At 42.6% G+C, this 23,282-nt stretch overlaps 2 protein-coding genes across 4 annotated transcripts; both read left to right on the top strand.

Moving 5' to 3' along the window:
* Positions 1-1,245: 1,245 nt before the first annotated feature.
* On the top strand, positions 1,246-7,174 carry csnk1e (casein kinase 1, epsilon; the record flags this gene model as incomplete). 3 transcript variants are annotated; one of them, XM_079214248.1, is made up of 9 exons in its annotated part: positions 1,246-1,321; positions 1,518-1,628; positions 2,375-2,523; positions 4,160-4,388; positions 4,872-5,042; positions 5,133-5,281; positions 5,371-5,572; positions 5,664-5,809; positions 7,142-7,174. In XM_079214248.1, 9 exons carry the CDS (start codon positions 1,246-1,248, stop codon positions 7,172-7,174), a joined length of 1,266 nt encoding a protein of 421 aa, XP_079070374.1. The 3 variants fall into 3 exon arrangements, with proteins under 3 accessions (XP_079070374.1, XP_079070375.1, XP_079070376.1); XM_079214249.1 differs by having other exon boundaries at positions 5,371-5,578; XM_079214250.1 differs by having other exon boundaries at positions 5,371-5,580; positions 5,681-5,809.
* Positions 7,175-14,254: 7,080 nt separating this feature from the next.
* On the top strand, positions 14,255-21,293 carry tmem184ba (transmembrane protein 184ba). Its single transcript, XM_079214479.1, has 6 exons — positions 14,255-14,420; positions 18,152-18,242; positions 18,365-18,532; positions 19,218-19,387; positions 19,499-19,693; positions 20,699-21,293. Exons 1-6 carry the CDS (start codon positions 14,261-14,263, stop codon positions 20,926-20,928), a joined length of 1,014 nt encoding a protein of 337 aa, XP_079070605.1. The 5' UTR covers positions 14,255-14,260; the 3' UTR covers positions 20,929-21,293.
* The last annotated feature ends 1,989 nt before the right edge of the window (positions 21,294-23,282 follow it).

The following is a 23,282-nucleotide window of genomic DNA, read 5'->3' as shown; positions in this document are numbered from 1 at the left end:
GGGTGTATGCTGCCTAGTCAAGGTGTCTGGAGGCGTGTGCGTGTTTGGGTTTGACAAATGGAGTCCACATAGAGTCGTGTTTGGGCGGGTCGCGCATGTTCAGAGGTCCTACCTGTATGCGGAGGGTGCGGTTATGGGAATGATTACCACAGTGGATGGTCAGTGTGCGCGATGAATGGTGCGTGTGTTGTTTTTTTGTGGGGTGGGGGGTGTTCCCTCTCCTGTGGTATCTGGGGCAACTGCATGAAGTATTCTTTCTGAAAACATACATCATCTCGCCTGTTTGTTTTTTGTTGTAATGTTGCAGTCCTTTGCAGCAGTAGTGTCAGCTCTGAGGAGACGAGCGGGAGAGACCTGAGCTAAAGGGTTTGGTAATGTGCAGCAGTGGCTCGCTCTGCTTTATTTTCCCTGCACTGTGTGTGTGTGTGTGTGTGTGTGTGTGTGTGTGTGTGTGTGTGTGTGTGTGTGTGTGTCTACGTCTACAAACACAGCAAAACCAAATCAACAAAAAAGGAACATAGTCAGCGTTAAGGTTAGCGTTATCAAACTGGCTTAACCTGTGTTAGAGAAAGAAAAACAAAGCCCTCAGTCATTTCCCACATTGAAGTCCCTGTTTTATGGCTGCTCAGGCACATGGTTGAGGAAAACATGACTCATTCGGTTTTCTCAGGGGACTCCAGTCAGAAATTGAGAGTTTGTGCAAATCACTTGTACAGAGGACCCTTGGAGTGCTTTGGGAAGAGTGAGTGACCTCTGAATAAATCATATTATACAACTACACACTTTGTTTTTCGTTGCATTTCGTCAATGCCTCAAATTGTCGTCCTCTAAGATGCCAGAATGTATTGCCTCATCGTCTGAAGGCGTAATGTTAACTCACCTGGAGCAGCGTGATTGACACGAGAGCCATGTGCATTGAAAACGTTTTGCTTCTGCAGTGGCTTCAGTCACATAAAGTCACTATAACTGCAAGTGAGTTCCTGTAATTCAGGCTGCACTACGTCATTGCCTTGCCTCAGTAAGTTGCACTTTTCATTCTTTCTCATCAAGCGTCCAGTTTATTTTTCTTTTATGATGCAGCCGCTATGGAGCTTTCATTTGAAAGTCTACAGTTTGCACCAATGTCCTTGTACTTTATTGATCATTGCTGATTGATGATGTGTGTGTGTGTGTGTGTGTGTGTGTGTGTGTGTGTGTGTGTGTGTGTGTGTTTACTCCCTCAGTGAGTTGAAAGGCTCAGCCGCCATGGAGTTGAGGGTGGGGAACAAGTACCGCCTTGGGAGGAAGATAGGGAGCGGATCCTTTGGAGATATTTACCTCGGTGAGAATTTTGACTTTTCGTGTTGTGTTGAACCCGAAATCGGCCCTTATCTTCTTGGATTGCAAAATGTGGGCATAAAACGCATATTCCAGTTCTGATGAACCGTGTTGAATAGTACAACACTCTTAATACATTTCACAAGTCAAAAGATCCCTTTCATGTGTTATAACAACCTCTCTGACATTTCTCCCACCAGGTTCTAACATTGCCACAGGAGAGGAAGTCGCTATCAAACTGGAATGTGTGAAAACCAAACACCCACAGCTCCACATCGAGAGCAAATTTTACAAAATGATGCAGAGCGGAGGTAAGATGTGTTTCATGTGTTTTTAAAGCTTTAGGCCCTGAGACGCAGTGAAGAGTTTAAGGGGAACTAAGGGCTATTTTGAGCTGGTGAGGGGAATAGTGATGGGGTGTTGAGACATTGTAGAGCATTTAGAGACATCTCAGGACATTTGACCTTTTAAGCCCCAAGTCCACCTCTAGGGGGGAGAAGCCCTTCTAGAGGCCTTAGTGAGGTCTGTTTAAGTAGTCGTGAACCCCAAATTAGTTCTAATACTTGTGTTAATTTATATAATTTTTTCAGAATTTTATTTTAAATAAAATGTATATTTCCAAAAATGAAACTTTTATACCATATTTTGAAGTATAAACATCTAGTATGATGTGAGCATAATTTGATCAAGATTCCCCAAAAAGGCAAGTAAAGTGTACTTATTAACGATCTAGTGAAACGTTACGGCCGCCGCCCGGAAGTGACGGTGAGGTTACGGGGTTTATGTAATTACTTAAACTTAATGGTACAACACCTGAGCACTTGAAGTTGTGACTAAGAGTGTAGAAAATGGATAAATGCTCCAAACAAAAACGCAAAGTAATGGATAAGCAGTTCATAAAGAAATTAATAAATACATTAAATAGTAGCTAAAATAAATAAATACAGATTTGAAAAATCTACACGATCATCCTCTGCAGACTGTAAATTGGTGGATTATAACCATTCTCAACCCTGTGTTATTATAATGCACGGTCCTGTTTCCTTCCTTCCCACAGTGGGAATCCCGTCCATTAAGTGGTGCGGAGCGGAAGGCGACTACAATGTTATGGTGATGGAGCTGCTGGGCCCCAGTCTGGAGGACCTGTTCAACTTCTGCTCCCGCAAGTTCAGTCTGAAAACAGTCCTGCTGCTGGCCGACCAGATGGTGAGACAGACCGACTGACTGCAGTCCACGCTGTAAAACTGAACGGTTCATCAGGGTTTCCCTGAGACCCAGAGCCAATCGTTTTCACACAGTCCCTCAGTCATGAGTAATTACTGGAAGAGCTCGCTGAAGAACATCGATAAAGTTCACGGAGGCTCCATCAGGGTGCAGTGACAGTCTTTAGGAAGCGGCCTCTCGAGGCACCCGAGGAAAAAACATATACAAACACTGCAAATTGTCAAAAAGGGAAAGGTACACATTAAATTACGCAATTCCAATCCCACGGGTCAGGATTAGAAAGTTAAAAAGGCCACCTTTGCTTGCACATAATGCACTGAAGCCAATACAAGGATGCGGCTATTTTAAGGCCGGAACTAAAAGGATCATTTATAAATCGTCGATTAATTCTCATCCAAACCTCTGACGCTCGTTTCCCGGCCCGAGACAAAGCTCATCCCCTCGCTATCTCTGACCATTCAGCTCCTCCGTTAAAAGTCAATTGCGATCTTAGACACGGTCGCCCCGCAAGACGGCCTAATCCTCGTCGCAGGGGTGTCTTTTATGAGTCTCTTTAATCCCTCATATGTCATTCTTTAGTCTAGCAGTCTAGCACAATTGTTCTTTCCTACCATTCTCTCTTTGAAAACCATTTTCCTAATTGCAATTTCTGCTGTCGTACCTTTTCTCCTCTCCTCTAAAGGGGCAATAACTAAGATTGGAACTGTAACATAATACTAGATGACCTCTCTATATCTACAGAAAGGCTGACAGGGTTATTGATCAATACCAATGACTCAACTATTATTTCCCTGGACAATGAGATTCGTGGCCTTTAAAACTCACTTTCCGTTTTAGACCAAGCACTCTTTAACAATGGGAGTATAAAGACTCCCAGCATTGCAGCAACTCTACTCTACCAATTTATTACCTGAAAAAGGAGAAACTGTTTGCAAGACGCTCAGAACTAGAGTACTCACTGAAATCATGAAGTGAGATAGATTCTAATTTGCTTATTTTCAAACATCAGATCAGTCAGTTATTCCACAGTGGGTGTTATTTGTATGCGTTTAATCATGTTTTGTACCATTATGGAGGAGATCAATCTATCATCAAATGGATAACAATTGCTCATACTGACCGAATACTACCCTTTTCTATAACATACTATTTCAAAGGCAGCCATTGACCTCCACTTCTTTTAACATGTTTTGAAATTCACTTGCAGAGATGTGAAAGGTAATCCATTACTGCAAAGATGTAATTTCTTTCGTTTTTTTGGGGGGGTCCAACTGAAGCATTGTGTTTTTTGAACGTCTGTCCACCCGGCCGGTCCACTCTCGTGAACACCATATATCACAGGAACACCTGGAAGGAATTTCTTCAAATGTGGCACAAATGTCCACTTGCACTCAAGGTTGAAGAGATATTGATTCAAATTTGGTGGTCAAATGTCACAGGCTCAGATAAATGTTCATCGTCCAGGTTCAACTCTCTGTGAGTGAACTGACTTGAGGGACTCCTGGAAGGTCTGACCTTAAAAACTCATGGTATACTTTTGTGCCTTTTCAAAAAGCAAACACTACTAACACTCTTCTTTAACCCCAACCAAATCCTGTTCCCCATCTCTCCGTTCCAGATCAGCAGGATTGAATATATCCACTCCAAGAACTTCATCCACAGAGACGTGAAGCCGGACAACTTCTTGATGGGGCTCGGCAAGAAGGGCAACCTGGTCTACATTATCGACTTCGGCCTGGCCAAGAAATACCGAGACGCCCGAACGCACCAGCACATCCCCTACCGAGAGAATAAGAACCTCACCGGCACCGCCCGCTATGCCTCCATCAACACCCATCTGGGCATCGGTAAGGCGGCACACACGCAGCGCTCGGCCTCGATACCTTTGCAGGTGTTAATATGTGTGTGTGCTACGCAAACGCCACTGTGGTTTATGTGTGTGTAGCAGCAGAGTGCCAGTAGAATATGTTGCAATATGCATGTTTATTAACCAGAACAGGATTCTACAAACTGCAGCCTCCTTTCCTTTTTCCTTATATCTTCTCCCTCTCTGTTGTTTTTGTCTCCTCCTGTCCCTTTTCTTCTTCTCCCCCCTCAAACTTTTGTTTTGCCACCTCACGCTCTCCTCTCTGCTCCTCTCTCTCTCTCTCTGCTCCTCTCTATTTCTCTGCTTCTCTCTCTCTTTCTCTGCTCCTTTCTCTCTCTGCTCCCCCCTCTCTCTTTCTCTCTCTCTCTCTCTCTTTGCTCCCCCTCTCTCTTTCTCTCTCTCTGCTCCTCTCTCTCCTCCTCCTCCTCTTCCTCCTTCTCCTCCTCCTCCTCCTCCTCCACAGAACAGTCGAGGCGAGACGACCTAGAATCTCTGGGCTATGTCCTCATGTACTTCAACCTGGGCTCTCTGCCCTGGCAGGGGCTCAAGGCTGCCACCAAGAGGCAGAAGTATGAACGCATCAGTGAGAAGAAAATGTCCACGCCCATCGAGGTGCTCTGCAAGGGATACCCATGTAAGTAAAGAGAAAGAGAAACAGTAGAAAGGCCAATTTAAAGTAGGACTACTGCAATATTTCTGTCTCATTCTCTCTCGTGCTTCCCAGCTGAGTTCTCCACATATCTGAATTTGTGTCGCTCCCTGCGGTTCGACGACAAGCCGGACTACTCATATCTGAGGCAGCTCTTCAGGAACCTTTTCCACAGACAGGGCTTCTCCTACGACTACGTCTTCGACTGGAACATGCTGAAGTTTGTGAGTGGCTCGTCCAAAATTCAAACCGGTCGTCTTTTTTGTCCTCTCCAGCACCACATTCACATCTGCGCTGTTCCCTTGTGTGTCAGGGGGCCGGCAGGGCCGCAGAGGATGGAGAGAAGGAGAGGATGGAGGGAAAAGAGGGAGAGGAGAGAGCAGCAGGAGGCCAAAGAGGAGCTGGAGGTCGCGCTCTGCCGCCTGGTCCGAATCCTTCAGCAGCCAACAGAGTCATGAACGAGGCAGATGCCGCTCCCTCGAACCCGGCCACGCCCCGCGGGGTCCAGCAGTCAGGTCAGGGTGTAGTCTGCGGTTTTGGAGATGCAACTGTATAATAGACGGACGGTCCTCAATTCCAGCAGGGCGTTTGTCTGTGTTCGTTTAGGTAACCGCTCTCCTCAGGCGGGGAGAGCAGAGCGGGCCGAGCGAGAGAGGAAGGTGGCCATGAGGCTTCATCGCGGGGCCCCCGCCAACGTCTCCTCCTCTGACCTCCCCGCGCGCCTCGACCCATCGCGCGTTGCTGCATCACAGGTAGGAAGCTCGTGGCTGGGCAGGTTGACACATGTTATATGCACACTTGTTGCTTCAGTAAAGAGCACACAGTGCACAGAATGATTTTTATCTGACATAATCCACCACGGCTGGTTTATGTCCCAAAGCTTGTTTATAATTATTAAGTGTGGCTTCAGCAAAGCGCACGCCATGTTCTCCTGCGGGCTTAATATTAATAATCATCATAGTCCCACAAACACTTTAGCGCGTATCTCCTCCCACAGCGTTGTCAGCACATGCGTACAAAATACATCAAAACATGCGGCCTGATCGGGAATCGTGTGCTAAGAGATTCGACCGGCCATTTTCCCGAAAAGTGCGAAAAACGGCGAGAAATTGTCCCATTCACTTGACTAGGGTTTCGGACTGAAGAGAGCAAAAACACATACATCTTTGTGCCCACAGTGACTCGCCATAATTTATCGTAGAGAAATGATTTAAAGTTTAAAACGTTGACAAAAGTCTGGAGTTTATTTGCCCAATTGGGCATTTGTTGATAGCTAGCACAGTTTTCATGTATTCATTGTTCAAGTTTAGGAAAATGTGGGAACCATTTCAGAGTTTACAATGGGTGTGTATGGAGCAGGTTAGAGCTGTGATGTCATTCCTAGAGCAGAGTATTCATATGTAATCACATGATATGTTGCAGCAAAGTGCTGTCCTATTCATATTTACACCATCAAGCCCTCATAGCTAATGTTGGCATATATATATATATATATATATATATATATATATATATATATATATATATATATATATATATATATATATATATATAATGTACCTCAATAACACATCTCACTACCGGTAATGTATATATATTGCGACGTCTTACGGCAGTAGTAGCCACACTTTAAAAATTTCTTGTGAAATTTTCTAGTTTGCAATATAACTCTTTCCATCGCTCTTTCATTTATCAGGGATCATGTCGGCATCCTGCAGTAGTGCCAGCCATTCCAAATATCCAGACTGTCTTTACATCGCTACTACAATAATTCCACGTGCACTCGTAATTTGGTGAAGCTGTTACAAATTCAAGCAGTTACATTGTCAGGGACACTGTACTGTCTGCATTTTCATGAATGAATAATATAAGCAGACAAAAACAAGGACGTTGTATATTTATATACATATATAGACATATATTTCCATAATCTTGACACTTGGTAAGTATTCAGTTCAGCAGCAGTCCACAGAAACAGGATTCTGGCACTTGTAAGAGCTCTGATTTTAAATACAGTTTTCTTCAGGTTTCTGTCTTTTCTCTGTGATCTGCTTTAAGCTTCTCATCTTTCCCTCCACACTCAGGTCAGTGTGCCATTTGAACATCTGGCAAAGTGAGTTACCCCTGGCTGACCTGCAGGTCAGCGGCAGGTACGGACATATCTCTCTCTCTCTCTCTCTCTCTCTCTCTCTCTCTCTCTCTCTCTCATTGTTGTCCGAAAACTATTGAAACATCAATGTTGACATGTTTCTTCATCACCATGTAGTTTATTGTGAGTCGATCCCACAGAGACGACCCTGCAGCTGGAAATATGAAAATCTATATATGAATACAAATACATTCTCACTCGGGCATCTATTGTGCTGATGAAAATAGTACCTTACAAATACACTATTTCCTGCTGTTTGAGTGATGTTTGCTAAAAGTTTTTTAAAGATGAATATATCTTCAATGGGAGCTAATGGGCTGAGTGCCGCAGACGAGGTAAGAAAGTTGAATGTATCAAGAGAAAATGATAATGCATTGCTTGTATAATTTTATGGGATTTGTCTTTTCACTTACCCACAAAAGTGATATTTCTCTTCCTTGTTTTGTTTCTCTGTGGTTCAGCAGCAGCAGGGTGTCAAATAGCCCTTCCTTTTCAAATGGATGAATGAAAACATGAGTGAGTGGAGGAGGACAAGAGAAGCAGGAGGAGGCTTTGCAGGCCCTTAAAGGGGGGATGGAGGCCATCCGTGAGTCTGTCAGTATGCTGTGTGAACAGTGGTGACCCGGAAGAGCCGAGGGAACATTGAGATGATAGAAACCAGCGGGACAAACAAACTCTTGGCTGGAACTGTTTTTTATTGCTTTTCAGGAGGTGGCCGGAGGGGGAAGTGGGGCCAAACCACACACAAGTCCCACCCCTTCTTTACTAATATTCACCTGCACATCGACTCAGAGGCTCAACTTCAAAAACTCCCATCAAAGTGCACAAACCGGTCTAAATTTCACTTATTCTGTGGTTTACACCTGTGATAAAAATGGTTAAGAAAAATCAACTAACCTGCTACGAGCTACATCCGCCGATTATGGTGTTCTTGATTCTGAGTACATATGTAAACAACTATAGAGACAAATGGATGAGACAGGAGAATGCTAGGAAATGGATCAAAGGGAGGATCAGAGATGGGGAATTAATGTGAGAGTGTCTGCGTTGCATTTGTGTATGGGAGCGAGGCTGGTTTTTGTCAGTAAGTGTCAGTGTCCGTCTGCGTGCTTCTGTCTTAAGTGTTTGTTTTGCCTTTTAGATTTGCTTTACAAAGCCTGAGGGATGGAGGAGGGGAAGGTGACTGTTGGATGAATTACCCATGAATCATAACAGAAGTCCAGTTCCCAATTAAAACCTCCTTTTTCTTCAGCACACTTGTTACTGTCTTGCCTATGAGAGCCCGACGAGGGGAACATGCTCAGTGAATGTGGAAAGGGAAGGAGGAGGAAGTCTTCTGTGAGTTGTGGACAGAATAAAAGGGAGAGCCATGAGGATTGTATGATACGATAACGCCTTAGACCAGCTTGTAACTCCGGGTATGAAAATAATTGAGAAAGTTAGAAGACCTTGGTGGTGAACAAGTCTGTTGTTGTATTTTTGTTCATTACTTCTGTTTTATAATACATGTAAGATGTGTAGATAACCTTTGCCAGAATGTGACAGATTGTTTAATGATGGAGGCTGGAGAGTAGAGTACTGTTTACTTCCTGACAGCCCTGGGGAAAATGTGAAACAGACATTTGTACCACTAACCTAGAGTCTGCCAGAAGTGTGTGTTTTGGTTTCCACTGTGGCGGGCAATGACAGAAAGGTCCTTGTTAATATTTCACGGAGTTTTTGACCCAGACCTGTCAGGATGGACTGATGCCACTGATGGCAATGAGCTGTACATTTCTTTACAATGCTACAACTTTATTACTATGATATTTGTGTATATTTTCTGAATCAATAAAAATATACACAGCTATACAAACTTCTAATATTATGTTTGATTGCAAAAATAGTTGACGATTCACATTTATTATTTGATTTTAAAACATACTTTATTTCTTTGTTTTTAAATGTACATATACTTCACATACAATCCCTTAACCCCTTGAAATGTCATTTGAATATTTCAACTGAACTTGTTTATGTATTGAAATGGCACATTTTATATATATATATATAAAAATATCTTGATTTTCTTCAATCAATTTTTGGCCATTTTGCCGAAATCTGACTGTGGAAATCTGGGGACACATGCCATATAGAGCACCAGTCACATGGACACCCCTAAACTGGATTTACTAATTTATTTATTGTTTATTAGTTATGTGTTTATGTATTTGCTGCAGTGTTGAACACACCACAATTCACCAAATGTAATTTTATGCTGTTATTTTGTTTGAGACTTGTAAATTCTTAGGGTATTTTTATGGTGTAGAATAGATTATTTGTAGAGTACCTTTCAACAACAAGGTGCTGTGAAACAGAAATGTAATAAGAAAATAGCTAAGAGACACAAGGTAATATAAGCAATACAAACAATTTTAAAGAGTCAATCCAAATAGGTAAAGGGAGACTTAGATAGTAATAAGAAGTACAGTGCAAGATATGAATATAGAGTCCCAAGTTTAACTTCTTAAAAGGCAGATATGTGGTGCATAAAGGCTGAATGTTGCTTCTTTTTTTATTGTTTTATTTTGACTCTGGGACAGAAAGCAGAAGATCTGCCTCAGACAATCGGAGTCGATTGTCAGGATTTTAGAGAAGCTGAAACTGGGAACCCCACGCACCTAAGAAATGTCTGACTAACTACCAACAAAACCCATTAAAATGTTCCTACTATTTTAAAAGAAAAATCCCCAAAATGTTCAGTCCGATTAATATAACGGATAATTAGGCCTATATGTTCTGCAAATTCTATCACACAACATTTTTTATTTACGTGTATCTTGTGAGTGCCCCAAGTACAATAAAATAATCAAAACCCAAATCGTCCTCAAAAGTAGGCATTGAATGTTCTTGGGAAATGAAAAACACAGCTTGATAAACTTGCTGTATCCCACTTAATAAGGAAAGTCAACATATCAAATTACCAATTATTATTATGGAGAGTATTTGTTTCGCACACACTCTCTGACTAGACCGTTAGAACAGGAAGTAATAAACAAATAACTCATCTTTGTACATCATCCACATTTACGACGCCGTCGGGCTGGACCGAGAATAGACCCGCGCATGCTCAGTGTTTGGTGAACAAACTCCGCCCTGTTCCTGGTTAGTAATGTTTAACGGCGTGTGATTGGCTGAACAGGCTCGTCCTCGCGGTGTGGGCGGAACTTCTCTGACCTGCAGTTAATCCAACAGGGATTGGTTTGAAATCAACGGAGTGGAGAAAGAAGAGAGGAATGACGGAGTCCACTGTTTTAACTTCAGAAACACGGACATTAAACAACGTTAATGCACAGAGGACTGTCAAACGGATAATATAAAAGTTGTTTAACATGAGACTCTAACTTTGGAGGTGAGTTTTTTGGGGGAGACGCAGAGGTTGACGGGGCAGTCCGTCGAGGGCTCAACATGGATGTTCGGGGAGCAACGGTGCGGCTGTGAGGAGGAATTCAGGCTGTTGTCAGGGTCGTTTCTGCTCGTGAGTTTGCTGACGAAGCCGAGGAGCGTTTCTAAGCGGTAGACTATTTGCCAGGTGAGACTCTAAAACAGGTGAGGACATTCTTGCCTTAACTCAACACTTGTTGTTACCCGACTAATAAAGCGCGTCTCTTTTTTTTTTTTACCAGATTAAGAAAAAATCAAGTCTGTGAATTGTTGAAGGCTATTAGATAAGGTAAGTCATTCCATACTTTGCTATTTGTATTTGCCATACTATTCCAACTTGTTAAGTCAAGTTTACCCGCATTAATTCACAGCAGTACAGTAAACCACTGTTATTGAAGTAAAGTTAAAGCAAAAACAGATGTGAACAATAATGCAGAGGCTTTCTGCTGAATAAATCCCAGTGGTGGTGGTGGTTGTTGTTGCTCCACCAGTATGATAATCCAGTCTAGCTGTCACCCATACCATTACTTGCAATGAATTATCAACCCCCCCCCCCCCCACCCCTTTCCATCTGTTGCGTGGCTTTATTCCTGACCCCTTGCCTCTCTAATATATTATTCCTCTGTGTGACCTTTTTTGCCTTTCAAATGAAACACACAGATGTCCCTGTGCTTCAGCTCGGCATCGTTTTACAGTCACTGGCATTGTGCTTGTGTGTTGCTGCTGATGCCTTCACTTCTCCTTGTTGACATGCGGATGTGCTGATGCCTGGCAAACCAACACAAATTACCTGCCGTCTCCCACACACTCATGCACACACACACACAGTCTAACATACAAAAGTGTGAAAGTGGCCTAACTCATTTATCAAACCACCAAATTAAATCACTTGATTTTAACGCAATTAGTGTTGTAAATGGAGTGTGTGAAATGGTGTTATGTCTTGCCTGTCATTGTTTGTGCGGTTTGATGAGAGGGTTATGTGACCTTTGGTTGCCATGCTTCTCTGGCAGACGAGGCATGATAGTTCAACAATGAAGGATACCCTCTTTCTCATTCAGTGACCGTTTTCTCATTCATGTCCTCTTTTATTATCTGAAATGATGTGTGGGTGTATTTGCGTCAGCCCCTACTCCATAACATCAAGTTCTAGATAAAATAAGATAATCCTTTATTAGTCCCTCAGTGGGGAAATTACAGGATTACAGCAGCACTGCTCACATGTGAATAAAGAGTAAAGAATAATACAATACAATCAAGTAATATATATAAATAAGCAGTAAAACAGTAGAATATTAATATACAGACAGGATAGAAAAGTATATATAAAAAGTACTTAAGCGTAAACGTATTGCACGTAACATTGCAGCAGGTGAATGATAAAGTGACCAAGTTCAGATCAAAGTGTTTGATTGTCAAGTGGTCTACTGTGAGCTCAGCTGGTTGTGCAGCCTGACTGCAGTGGGAAGAAAAGACTTTCGGTACCTCTCCCTCAGACACCGGGGACGAATCAGCCGGTGACTGAAGGAGCCGTGCAGCGCTACCAGAGTGTCCTGCATGGGGTGGGAGGCGTGGCTTATCTTGGACGAGAGTTTCGTCATCATCCTCCTGTCCCCCACCACCTCCACAGTATCCAAAGGATGTCCCAGCACGCTGCTGGCCTTCCTCACCAGTTTGTTCAGTCTCCTCCTGTCAGCTGCAGTGATGCTGCTGCTCCAGAAGACCACTCCATAAAAGATGGCTGATGCCACCACCAAGTCAAAGAAGGTCTTCAGGAGTGCTCCCTGCACCCCAAAAGACCTCAGTCTCCTCAGCAGAAAGAGTCTGCTCTGTCCCTTTCTCTGTCTCACCCCGGCTGTCTGTCCACGTACAAGAACAAACATTACCCTGAGAACATTACTGTGTCACCTTGGAGACGGTGACAAGCTGCTGCTTGCGTAACGTGTCTTCTGGCCACCTAAAGTCCAGTCATCTTCTGGAGCGGCAGTGGATGTGGTAGCATATGTATCTCCACCTAAATCTAGTCCGGCTGGAGGCTGTTGTTCGACTCGCTCGTCAGATATGGAAAGATATGTGAATCTCAGAGGTGGGAATTGCAGGTTGTTCCCAAACATTTTTTTGGGGGAGGGGAGCTATCAAGGTCACACACTCCACCTTAAAGCACAGCTGACTCGTTGATGTTTCGGCATGTTATCTGGCAGGGCTCAAATGGCATTCTGGGAGATAGGAACTAACAGAAATATATGTTCTCTTTCCAGAAAGTCCAACACAAATACCATTGTACATGTATGTGCTTGCCTCAAGGTGAAATGATGACCTGTAGTGTATCTGTGTTTATACTCTATCTGTCTTCCGATCTCAGATTACAAATGACGTTGATAACAGAGCGTGAGCTCTATATTCCAGGTAGATGATTACTAGTGGAAATGGATCTTCATACTGAATGAATTGTGTCACAGTATACTTTGAAGAGTTTCTGTAGTTTCCATATGTATTTACAGAGACCTTATCTGTGTTCTGTGTCACTTCCAGATGCTGAACCTGTGGAGGCGAGACGTGCCGCTCTCAGAGAGGCTGGGGGAGGACTCCGTCCTGGCGGCAGCACCCGTCCCCCTGCCAACGGCAGCCCCAGTGGGCCCCAACATTTCATGGCTCCCTGAAGCCCCATTGCTTAGTCCAGACCAGCCCATCTTCCTCATGACTCCCGCGGCGCAGGCTGTGTCTGGCTTCTTCGTCTGGACCGCACTCATCCTCACCTGTCACCAGGTAACTGCTTCCAAACAGCATAAGGAGTGAGGAGGGGTTAAATCATCATCTCTCAACTGTTTGAATTACTCAGCTGGAGATACAGATGTTGTGATTTGACTGAGCAGATTGGCTTTTCTTGAGTAGGTGCTCACGAAGACGTAAACTAGATTTTGTGTGTGTGTGTGTGTGTGTGTGTGTGTGTGTGTGTGTGTGTGTGTGTGTGTGTGTGTGTGTGTGTGTGTGTGTGTGAGATGCACAAATGATGTGATCCTGCAAACACACACATTTGCTCAGGCCCAGAGAAGGGCAGGGGTTGCTTGGCAACATACCTCAGCAGGTGTTTGTGATACAGAACATGAATGCGCACAAACACACATCACTCTCACTCACAAAGGACACTTGATCCAGGGAGATGAAAAGCTGAATAGAGTCTGTGTTTTTTGTCTTCCACACATTCCTGAGCGAGGATGTAGGTGAGATGACATATGTATTGATTAAAATCAGTGAGAGACTCACTGATAAGACTGCAAAGAAACGTTAATAATGGACATAATACACATCTGAATATTCTCAAGAATCTGTGTCTTCATAATGACAGTATTTTTTGGGGGGTTTCCAATTCCAATCTTTTATAAAGCTCACAGAAGCTCTGTTCAAGCCTAACTTGGAGACTTGCGGTCTTATCTCTCTGCACATGTATTTAAACCCTTTTAAATCAGGCTTATGAGCCTACAAGCCAAAGTGAGAATAGGGAAGCAGCTTTTCGCACTAGAAAATCTTACTTCTAATCTAGCCTGCACTGCACCTTAAACTGGATTTCATTCTTGATTCCTGCATTTCCTGTCAATATTTAAAGTGTCCCTTGTGTCTCTCCCAGATTTACATGCACCTACGTTTCTACAGCTCACCTCGGGAGCAGCGCCACATCGTACGCATCCTCTTCATCGTTCCTATCTATGCCTTCGACTCCTGGCTCAGCCTCCTCTTCTTCACCAACGACCAGTACTACGTGTACTTTGACACCGTGAGGGACTGCTATGAGGGTAAGGACATGCTTTTGTTTGAGGATGCAGTTTTGTTAATGCCACCAATTCAGCAGACAACAAGGGCAGCAGGGGCACAAAAATCGATGAACTGCTTCGACAGTACAGAACACAAAGAACGGCTCTTGCCTCGAGCATGTTTGTTGGAATGCTCTTCTGGGAGTAATTATGGTTGCACCGTGAATAAAAAGCCAAAGCCATTTCACGTTTGGTAAAAATGGCAGTAACATTGCCACGTTTAGAAGCTAGCATTCCCACCCAGGGTCCATCTAGGCTAAAAGGCTGAACTTCATGATATGCAAAGTTTAATGCATTTAATGGCATTTTGTCTGATCCCATTGATGGATAGAAGTTTCTGATTAAAATCCTTCCCTGCACCTCATTGTAGGCATCTTTTCCAGTTCATTTGTTGAAACACATCGTGATCAAATATTTTTTTTCCATCCTCAACAGTTTGTTCCACCCACTCAGTAAATGTTTATTTCGCAAAGTGGCCTCTCACCCTTATTAGAATCCGGTCTTTTCTGTCGTAAACCTGTATTTGTTTGGACCTGTTTACTGCATTTTGAACTGTAGCAGACTAACCTTTTAAATGCATACTTTTGGCAACACGTGTATTAATTACCAACTCTACATGTAGAAGAATAAAAGTCTATACATAATATCTATTATATTTAAACTACAGTACTCTTCTCTTTGACTGAGAACTGGGAGACGTGGCAATTGGTGGGACTTTTTTATTTCCCTTTTTAATTGTGATGGTCCAACCGTTTGTTTTGCAATTTCTTGTCTTAATGTTCACATATTACTGCTATATATATATATATATATATATATATATATATATATATATATATATATATATATATATATATATATATATAAAAAGAAACGCACAGGTGAAATTGATAACATTAACGATGGCTCTGTTCCATTAAGGGTACCAGTGAGCTATTCCAGTGAGCCTGCATGCACAGTAACAGGGCCTCCACTAAGTGGAATACAACCATCATTAATGTTATTAAATACAGCTGTGCTTTTTGTTGTTGCCTGTGTGCTTGTTCAGAGTTTTCACAGTAACAGAAGTCAGCCTTTTTAGCTTCTGTACGTGTTCCCCAGTGAAGCAAATATTTGAGCGACTTACATTTACAAGAATGATTCCAATCAAATCCTTTACATTTGATTGGACCACTAAACAGTGGGCGGGCTTTTCATTGAAGTTGCTGATTGATTGATGGAAGGTTGTCATGTTATTATTGTTGAAATTGGTCGCAATTAGCGTACATACGCATGCTTCATATTTGTTTTGATCGTTGAATTTTGATACAAAAATATTTCATTAAAGAACATTTTTGGGGCATGTCTTGCCTATGTCATTAAATATATTATACCATATGACCGACAGTGTGATCTAAAAAGGTTAAAAGGGCATTTTTCATTACATCTCAACTTTAATGCGCACTGATTCCTGTATTTGGATAGAAGCACTTATTAATTCCCAAGTTGTTTTTAATTGATATCAGCTGAGGGCTTTTGAGTTATCCACACGTTAGTTTTTTTTCATAGCAATTTGGTTTCGATATTACTTTTAGTTGAGTTAGTGCGACTAGAATCTCATGAAACTGGGATGTAAACATGGATCAATTGTTGACTGTTCAAGGTATAATATGGAGTTTATTTGTCTCGGGTCAGAGAAGTCGATGGGGAGCTGGTTGGCTTTTGCTGAGCGGATGGATGACGCAAACAAAACAAATGCTGTCCAGTGCTTCGAATCTCTGACTGCTCTTAAATGCTTGAATTGGCAAACAGGCGCTGACTGCTCCTCACTCTCCAGAGTCAGCTGTGACGTTCAGGATAGAAATAGTCCGCTCACTGTGAGTGACACGAGCGCCACTTCCTGTATCCCCGAATTGATGATGTCACATGCTTTTAAATGTGAAGGGGACGTATGGTTCTGCTTTTGGCAGGAAGCGGCATCAGTATTGTGGGTGTCATATCGCTCTCTCTTACAGATGGCTCTCTCTTTGTCTTCCCTCCCTTCCAACTTTTCCTCCTATTATTGTCCGCTCCTTCTCCTCCTCCTATTTGTCTTCCCTTCCCACAATGCTGCTGAGCCCTGCCCAGACATTTCCTTGAGCAAGGAAGGCTGACCTGTTGCATGGCAGCCGCGCTTGCAAATCTTCCTCATCAACCAGAATGGCTGCATCACATAATGACTTTCTCTCAACCAAACTTGCTGCAAAGTTCAGATTCTCATTGTAAGGCGGCCTACTGTATCACTGTGGCAACTAGCCCGGCTGACGAGGGTCCTTGGAGAGAAGTGAAAGAGCACGATGGTAAACCGCTGAGACACGGAGAGAGCGACGCAGATCAACCGGAAAACCGGAAAATATCATAACTCATCAGATAACTGAGGTAACAATAATCACTGCCAGCAGTACAGCTGCGCTGAGATGAGTGTTGTGATGCAACACGCACAAACACCCTCCTGAACCATGGCACACACCCAAGATATATCACATTCTCCACAGTAAGCTGATACACACCCCTACCCGCACACCATATCTGTACCTCACATGCACAGTCATGGGACTAGAGTGTGTTAACAGGATTAGCCTGGCTGTGTTTTTATGAGCCCTTCGGTCGTCATCACCCTCGAGCAGCAGAGAGGAGAAATAATCCACTGGTCACAAGAGACAGTCAGGTGAAGGTCTGTGTCTGTCTGTCTGTGTCCATTTTGGGATTCTTGCCATTAAAAGCTGACATTGCAGCTTTAGGTCAGAAGCAAATTCCTGCCATAATTTAGTGGAAAGGTGTTTTTTAAATTTTATTTTAAAGGGAAGATTTAAAGTTTTGCTCAAGCTTGTGAACTTGCAAACCAGTGAAGGGATGGTAACGCTTAGCTCCACTCACTCATCTGTGCTTTGTGTCATTTTGTGACCTATTCAGGGAGCAATCTCAGTCCATACAGCAGACACAAAGTCCATCAGTTTGACTTTGAGAGACAAAGTTAAAGCTCATATGATCGTTGCCTAATTAAAAAACATTCCAACTCACAATGTTTAATAGTGTCTGGATCCAGCCAATTTCCTCTCTTCCCCGTGATACAATGTCTTGATTCTTGTTGACCTTTTACAAAGATGGTGTGTGAACCTGGTTTGGATTCACGGTTATGTCCATTTCTTCAATCTGTTGGTGTGAAATATTAAGAAACGACATCATGTCTTGCTGAAATAGTACAAATCTAATGTTTTACGTCTGCACCACGTGTTACCAGCTACAATCGGCAGTCTTGTAGAACTTGACATATTAATGACATGATTCTGCAATATGTTTGCAGATCAAAATATGTGGGACAGGAAGTGATGTGTGTTGTGGGGGACTGAGTGATTCACTCTGCTGTACGTTTAGTTTGTAGTATTACAGTGAAAGCCGTTTTCTCACAGTTGCTGTTGTTCAAAGTCTTTTAAGTGCAAAATATTTATTTGTAATAAATGCTGCTACATAAAGTCAACATTTATTTTTATGACAGTTTCAAGATTGTTTCTTAAAGCAGAAGTACAGTAAACAGGCGCCAGTCGTGGGGGAAGACATTGTGACATGTCACAGTAGATAAAAGCCAAATACTTCCCTCTGAGACATCATGCTGGCTTGTGAAGGACTACCATGATTATTAAAATAGGTAAATACATAGAGACAATAACAACTTTTCTCTCGTTATTTGTCTCCAGCATTTGTGATTTACAACTTCCTGAGTCTGTGCTATGAATACCTGGGAGGAGAGAGCGCCATCATGGCTGAGATCAGAGGAAAACCCATCGAGTAAGTCTCAGATATCCTCTGGTGAAGAATTAGATTCTGAAAGGCTATTAAACCCAGGATTATTTTGTTGTTACCCAAAGCTATTGTTGTGCATATTCTCAGTCGTATTTATTACCCATCAGGTCCAGCTGTATGTACGGTACCTGCTGTCTGAGGGGAAAGGCCTACTCCATTGGCTTCCTGCGGTTCTGTAAGCAGGCCACGCTGCAGTTCTGCGTGGTGAAACCACTCATGGCCGCCGTCACCGTCATCCTTCAGGCCTACGGCAAATACAAGGACGGAGACTTCAAGTAAGTGCTGCAAACACGCAGGAAGGTTGGATGTCTGTCCACTCAGACTCGCATGTTGCTTCTGATTGGTGGAGCTGGTAATGAACTGAACAATACAAGTAGTTACCAAAACAGCTGCTTCGCAAACGCATAAAATGCAGTACAGAAAAACTGTAAACGAATGTAGCACCCCAACAGATAGATCTACATATTACATGTTTGAACTAGAATGATGGGGTGGTTGGGTTCTTTTCTTTAAGGTAGCTACCGTGAAGGTTTACCTATAATTGGGAGAATTTAGCAATGGCTTGATTTAATTCGACCACCCTATATTTTAAATGATTGACCACATTAGAGGTTAAAAGACTGACCACAGACGGCAGAATGGCTTTCGGCTCAAAATAAATCAGTTGACTGACTAAATCATATTTACCCTTTTGGGAACAATAATACAAACAATACAAAACAATGCCACCAAATTTAGGCAAAAGAAAAACCCAATAACTTGTGGATTACTCCTTTTTTAATTTTTAGATTCATTTAATGACGCAGACTGATCATCACCTCGTCCATTAATCGTTCCAGTTCGGGGAAATCATCTCTAATGGGAGATTTAGGCTTTTAGCATGAACAAAACCAACCTCTAAATCACCACCAGCACAACTAACCAACAACCAACTTCTCTTCACTTCTTCTCTCTCGACAGTGTTGCCGGCGGCTACCTGTACGTGACCATCATCTACAACGTCTCCGTGAGCTTGTCCTTGTACGCCCTCTTCCTCTTTTACTTCTCCACCAAGGAGCTGCTCAGCCCGTACAGCCCCATGCTCAAGTTCCTCATGGTCAAGTCCGTCATCTTCCTCTCCTTCTGGCAGGGTAGGTTGACCTCGTAAGACGCAGCATGCTTTATTATTCATATACTGTATGTCCGCGTTAGCAAACATGGCTTTCATCCTCATCAAGTACCATCTTGTCGTTTGTGGACAGGCATGCTGCTCGCCATCCTGGAGAAGTGTGGGGCCATCCCCCAGATCAACTCGGTGGAGGTGTCTGTCGGCGAGGGGACGGTCGCTGCCGGTTACCAGAACTTTATCATTTGCATCGAGATGTTCTTCGCAGCGCTGGCTCTGCGCCACGCTTTCACATACAAAGTCTACATGGAAAAGAGTCTTGATTCCCACGGTGAGAAATGGAGGAGGGAAGACAGAAGGAGCCTTCCAGTATGATCTCTAACACTACACCAGAGTTTACTGTTCCAAAAGGAAAAATCGAAATATTCTTAATAGCCTTTTGTCTCTGTTTCATTTCCATCAATGTGGATCTTTTTTTTCTCCTTAATCTCCTTTCTTTTGATCACACCTTGATTTTTCCCTCGTCCCTTTTATTTGTTTCTTTTCAATTATTTTGCACCCTCACACTTTTCTACTCTTCCTGTTTCTACACATCCATCTTTATGCGTCTATTTTCTTTGCTGCTGTGCCATAAAGGACCAGTTCCTACATCTGGAGAGTTTGGTAGGTTCAACGCTGACAATGTATCCCCCTCCCCTCCCCCCCTTTGGTTCACGTTGCTATTGTTTTTAAATAGTCCTGTCCACCCGAGTTAGTTTATATTTTGTTCTTTTTTTTTCTTCAAGGTGTTAATTGTGATTTGGTTCTGTTTACCTGCAACTCTTTTTGTTTTGTTTCTTATGTCTCCCTCCTCTTCCTAAATTGATCATCTTTTACTTTCCCCTTTGTCCTGTTTTCCTTTATTCCCTTTTCCCTTTTTCGTTCCCTCTCTCCAATGCACTTTACCGTTACAATTCTTACTTTTCCCCCCTAATTTCTCTTCACCCATTTCGTCCTGCTGTTTAATACCCTCTAAATCACTGATGCCGTCGTTCTGTCTTTTCCTCTCCCACCCTTCTTCTCTTCCACTAAATCACTTTTCTTCTCACTCTCCTCTGACTCTATTCTCACTTCTTCTCCTTTTTTATCCTCCCCTTTTGATTTGCTCCCACATCCCTGCTTAAATCACGTAAATCCACCCTCTTTTTTTCTTTCACTCCTTTCCTCCCTCTTCTTACTTTTCTCTCCCCTAAATCACCCCTACGTCCTTTATTTCCTCCTTTCTACCCTTTCCCTCTTCCTTTAAACCCCGCCCCCCTTTTTTCCTGACCTCTAACTCTCTTGTTCGCCCCTGCAGGCCGCTGTGCCCCCATGAAGAGCATCTCCAGCAGCCTGAAGGAGACCATGAACCCGGGTGACATGGTGCAGGACGCCATCCACAACTTCTCCCCGGCCTACCAGCAGTACACCCAGCAGTCCACGCTGGAGCAGGGGGCCCCGGCGGCTGTCTCCCGCACACACAGCACCGTCAGCGGCCGTGGTGACACGGAGAAGACCCTCCTGCTCAGCTCCGACGATGAATTCTAGAGCAGAATCCGATTCAGACTGTTTTTGATGGCAGATGGTACTTAATCCTCCCTGCAGCCGGCCCTCTTCGACGTGTGAGTGATTAGAGAGGTGTGTGTTTGAGTTTGATCGCGAATGCGAGGACCTTCCTGCACCAACATTTATGTACCTACATTTAAAAAGTCTTATTTGGTTGGTACACATTATGCCAATTTTGGTTTTTAAAAGTTGGCCAAGAACTGAAAAGGGTTGTGGAATGAAAGTTTTCTGGCATGACTGGTAGCTTAATTTCACCCTTCAGCTCAATCTTGTGGCAATGTAATCGTCCTAATGGATTTATATATTTTGTTTTTTTCTGGACCTGAAGTGGTTTTGTGTTTTGAAGGCCCTGCTATTGGCTATGTTTATTGAGCCATGAAAATCCTTAAAATTGAATTAGAATTGTTTTTCTCCATGACTGGAAATACAAAATATCATTAAAGTTTTCATAAAAGTTTTGAACTTTTAGTTTTGTGAACTTTAAATGTATTCATTTGCAACACTTTAGCATATTTGTTGGTCTGCAAATACATTCATGTGCTTCAAACGGAAGCTGTTTTCAGTATCGTGCCAGTCTTTTGGTACAGTTATTAAAAATATTTATAATGGGAAACGTATGTCCAGATAAATTATAAAAGAGCTGTGGGGACCCTGGTGCATTGTGGGATTTTAAGTGACCTCCTTCACTGCATTGTCAGATGGATTTAAAGGGAAACCAATTCAGAAACATGAGTTTGTCAATTGTGTGGATCAATGTTGTTATTGATATTTGTGGAGCAGATTATAGATTATACAGTACATCTGCTGCAGAACTGAAGGGCCACAGCAGAGCGGGTCAGGATTACAGTACACTGGTGTAATTTCAATGGCTGGGATTAAAGCTCGTGCCTGTTCACTCAGGAGTGGACCGCTGCAGACCACAATGTAGGTTAACTGGATTGAGGGATAAACAAGAGAGGAATATAGGTTAAAAATAACTTTATAATACGCTATGAAAGGAATTAAACCTTTTCTCTGTTTATACACGTACGCTATTTCAAATATTTAAGTCAAAGAGAAATTCTAATTGTCTCACTTGTGTGTGCGTGAAAGGAATTAATAGCGCTATTGTGGATACTTTTCTGGTATTCAAAAGGGAACCATTTGCAGCAAACAGCCAAGGACCAATCGGATTGCCAGCACTGACATCAGTCGCTACCTAAACTTTTAATATTCATGCCAACTGGAGAACTCTAAAGAACTCTCTTTATATTGTTTTCTTTGATAACTAGATGATTGATCAAATAAGTAATTGTTAAAAAGAACACAAAGGACACGCGTGTATGCTTATTTCTTAGCAAAACTGAATTTCTGTTTCTACTATTTTTTTTTTTTTTTTTTTTTAAAAGTAGTCTAGTTTCAAGATGCTGTCTTTTCAAATATCCACCCATTTCACCACTTAGTGTTCCTGATTGGCTAAAATCCATCCAGATCAAGTGAGCTTTCTGCACTTCTGACAGCATCCTGACACACCCGCTGCGTTGACAGCCAGTCAGGTTTCAGTATTGTAAGTTTAAGGACCTACGTTTTTAGCTTAAACTATATTTTCTGCACATACAGCTCTTATCCTGAGCTGTGTTACATTTGAGAGAAGAAAAACAGAATATTAGCACAGTAATATGGGAAAATATATTACATTCACCACATTTTCATCTTCTGCATTTAGAATATAGTAAATATTCTCAGTTAAAAAATAATGTGTAATACATAAACATATTGCATTTCTTTGACTCTTCTGCTCTTTCAGGCATTCTTTTCTTGTAACTTTAACTTCACCGCAGGCAGAGCTGGTTATTTTTTATTTATTTTTTGACAAAATTGAAGTCCTTGAGTCATCTGAAAGAGTCATACGGAGTCTGCCGATGTGTTTACTGTAGCCACTGTCACTGAGCTGCTGTAGCTGCGCATGAACACCAGGGGGCCGCGCGTGGAAATGACGTGGACGCGTTCACACTCTTTATCTGCAAGCAGACAGGCAGTTATCTCACACGTTAAGCTTGGTGCACATGCAACTGCTTTGTCTGAGCACCAGTCTGTCACTTCTTCTAATCCTCCCACTGCTCTGTGTGCTTTCATCAAAGGAAAGAAGCCTGCCTCAGACACTGGTCATGGGTCTATTATAATTTGTATTTCTGCTTCTGCCTGACATATTGGTTTTAAATAGGACAGAAGCCAAGTCTGTGCACAGAAGCATTGTGCTATTTTTAGACGGTGCTCAGTGTTGTCTGGATAATTGGGCTGCTACATTTTGACATGAACATATGACTGACTGAGCTTCATCCAGCTACAAATTACCC

Source organism: Taurulus bubalis (genome assembly GCF_910589615.1).
Source record: "Taurulus bubalis genome assembly, chromosome: 2".
Taxonomy (NCBI): Eukaryota; Metazoa; Chordata; class Actinopteri; order Perciformes; family Cottidae; genus Taurulus; species Taurulus bubalis.
This window is presented reverse-complemented; position numbering and strand designations above follow the sequence as displayed.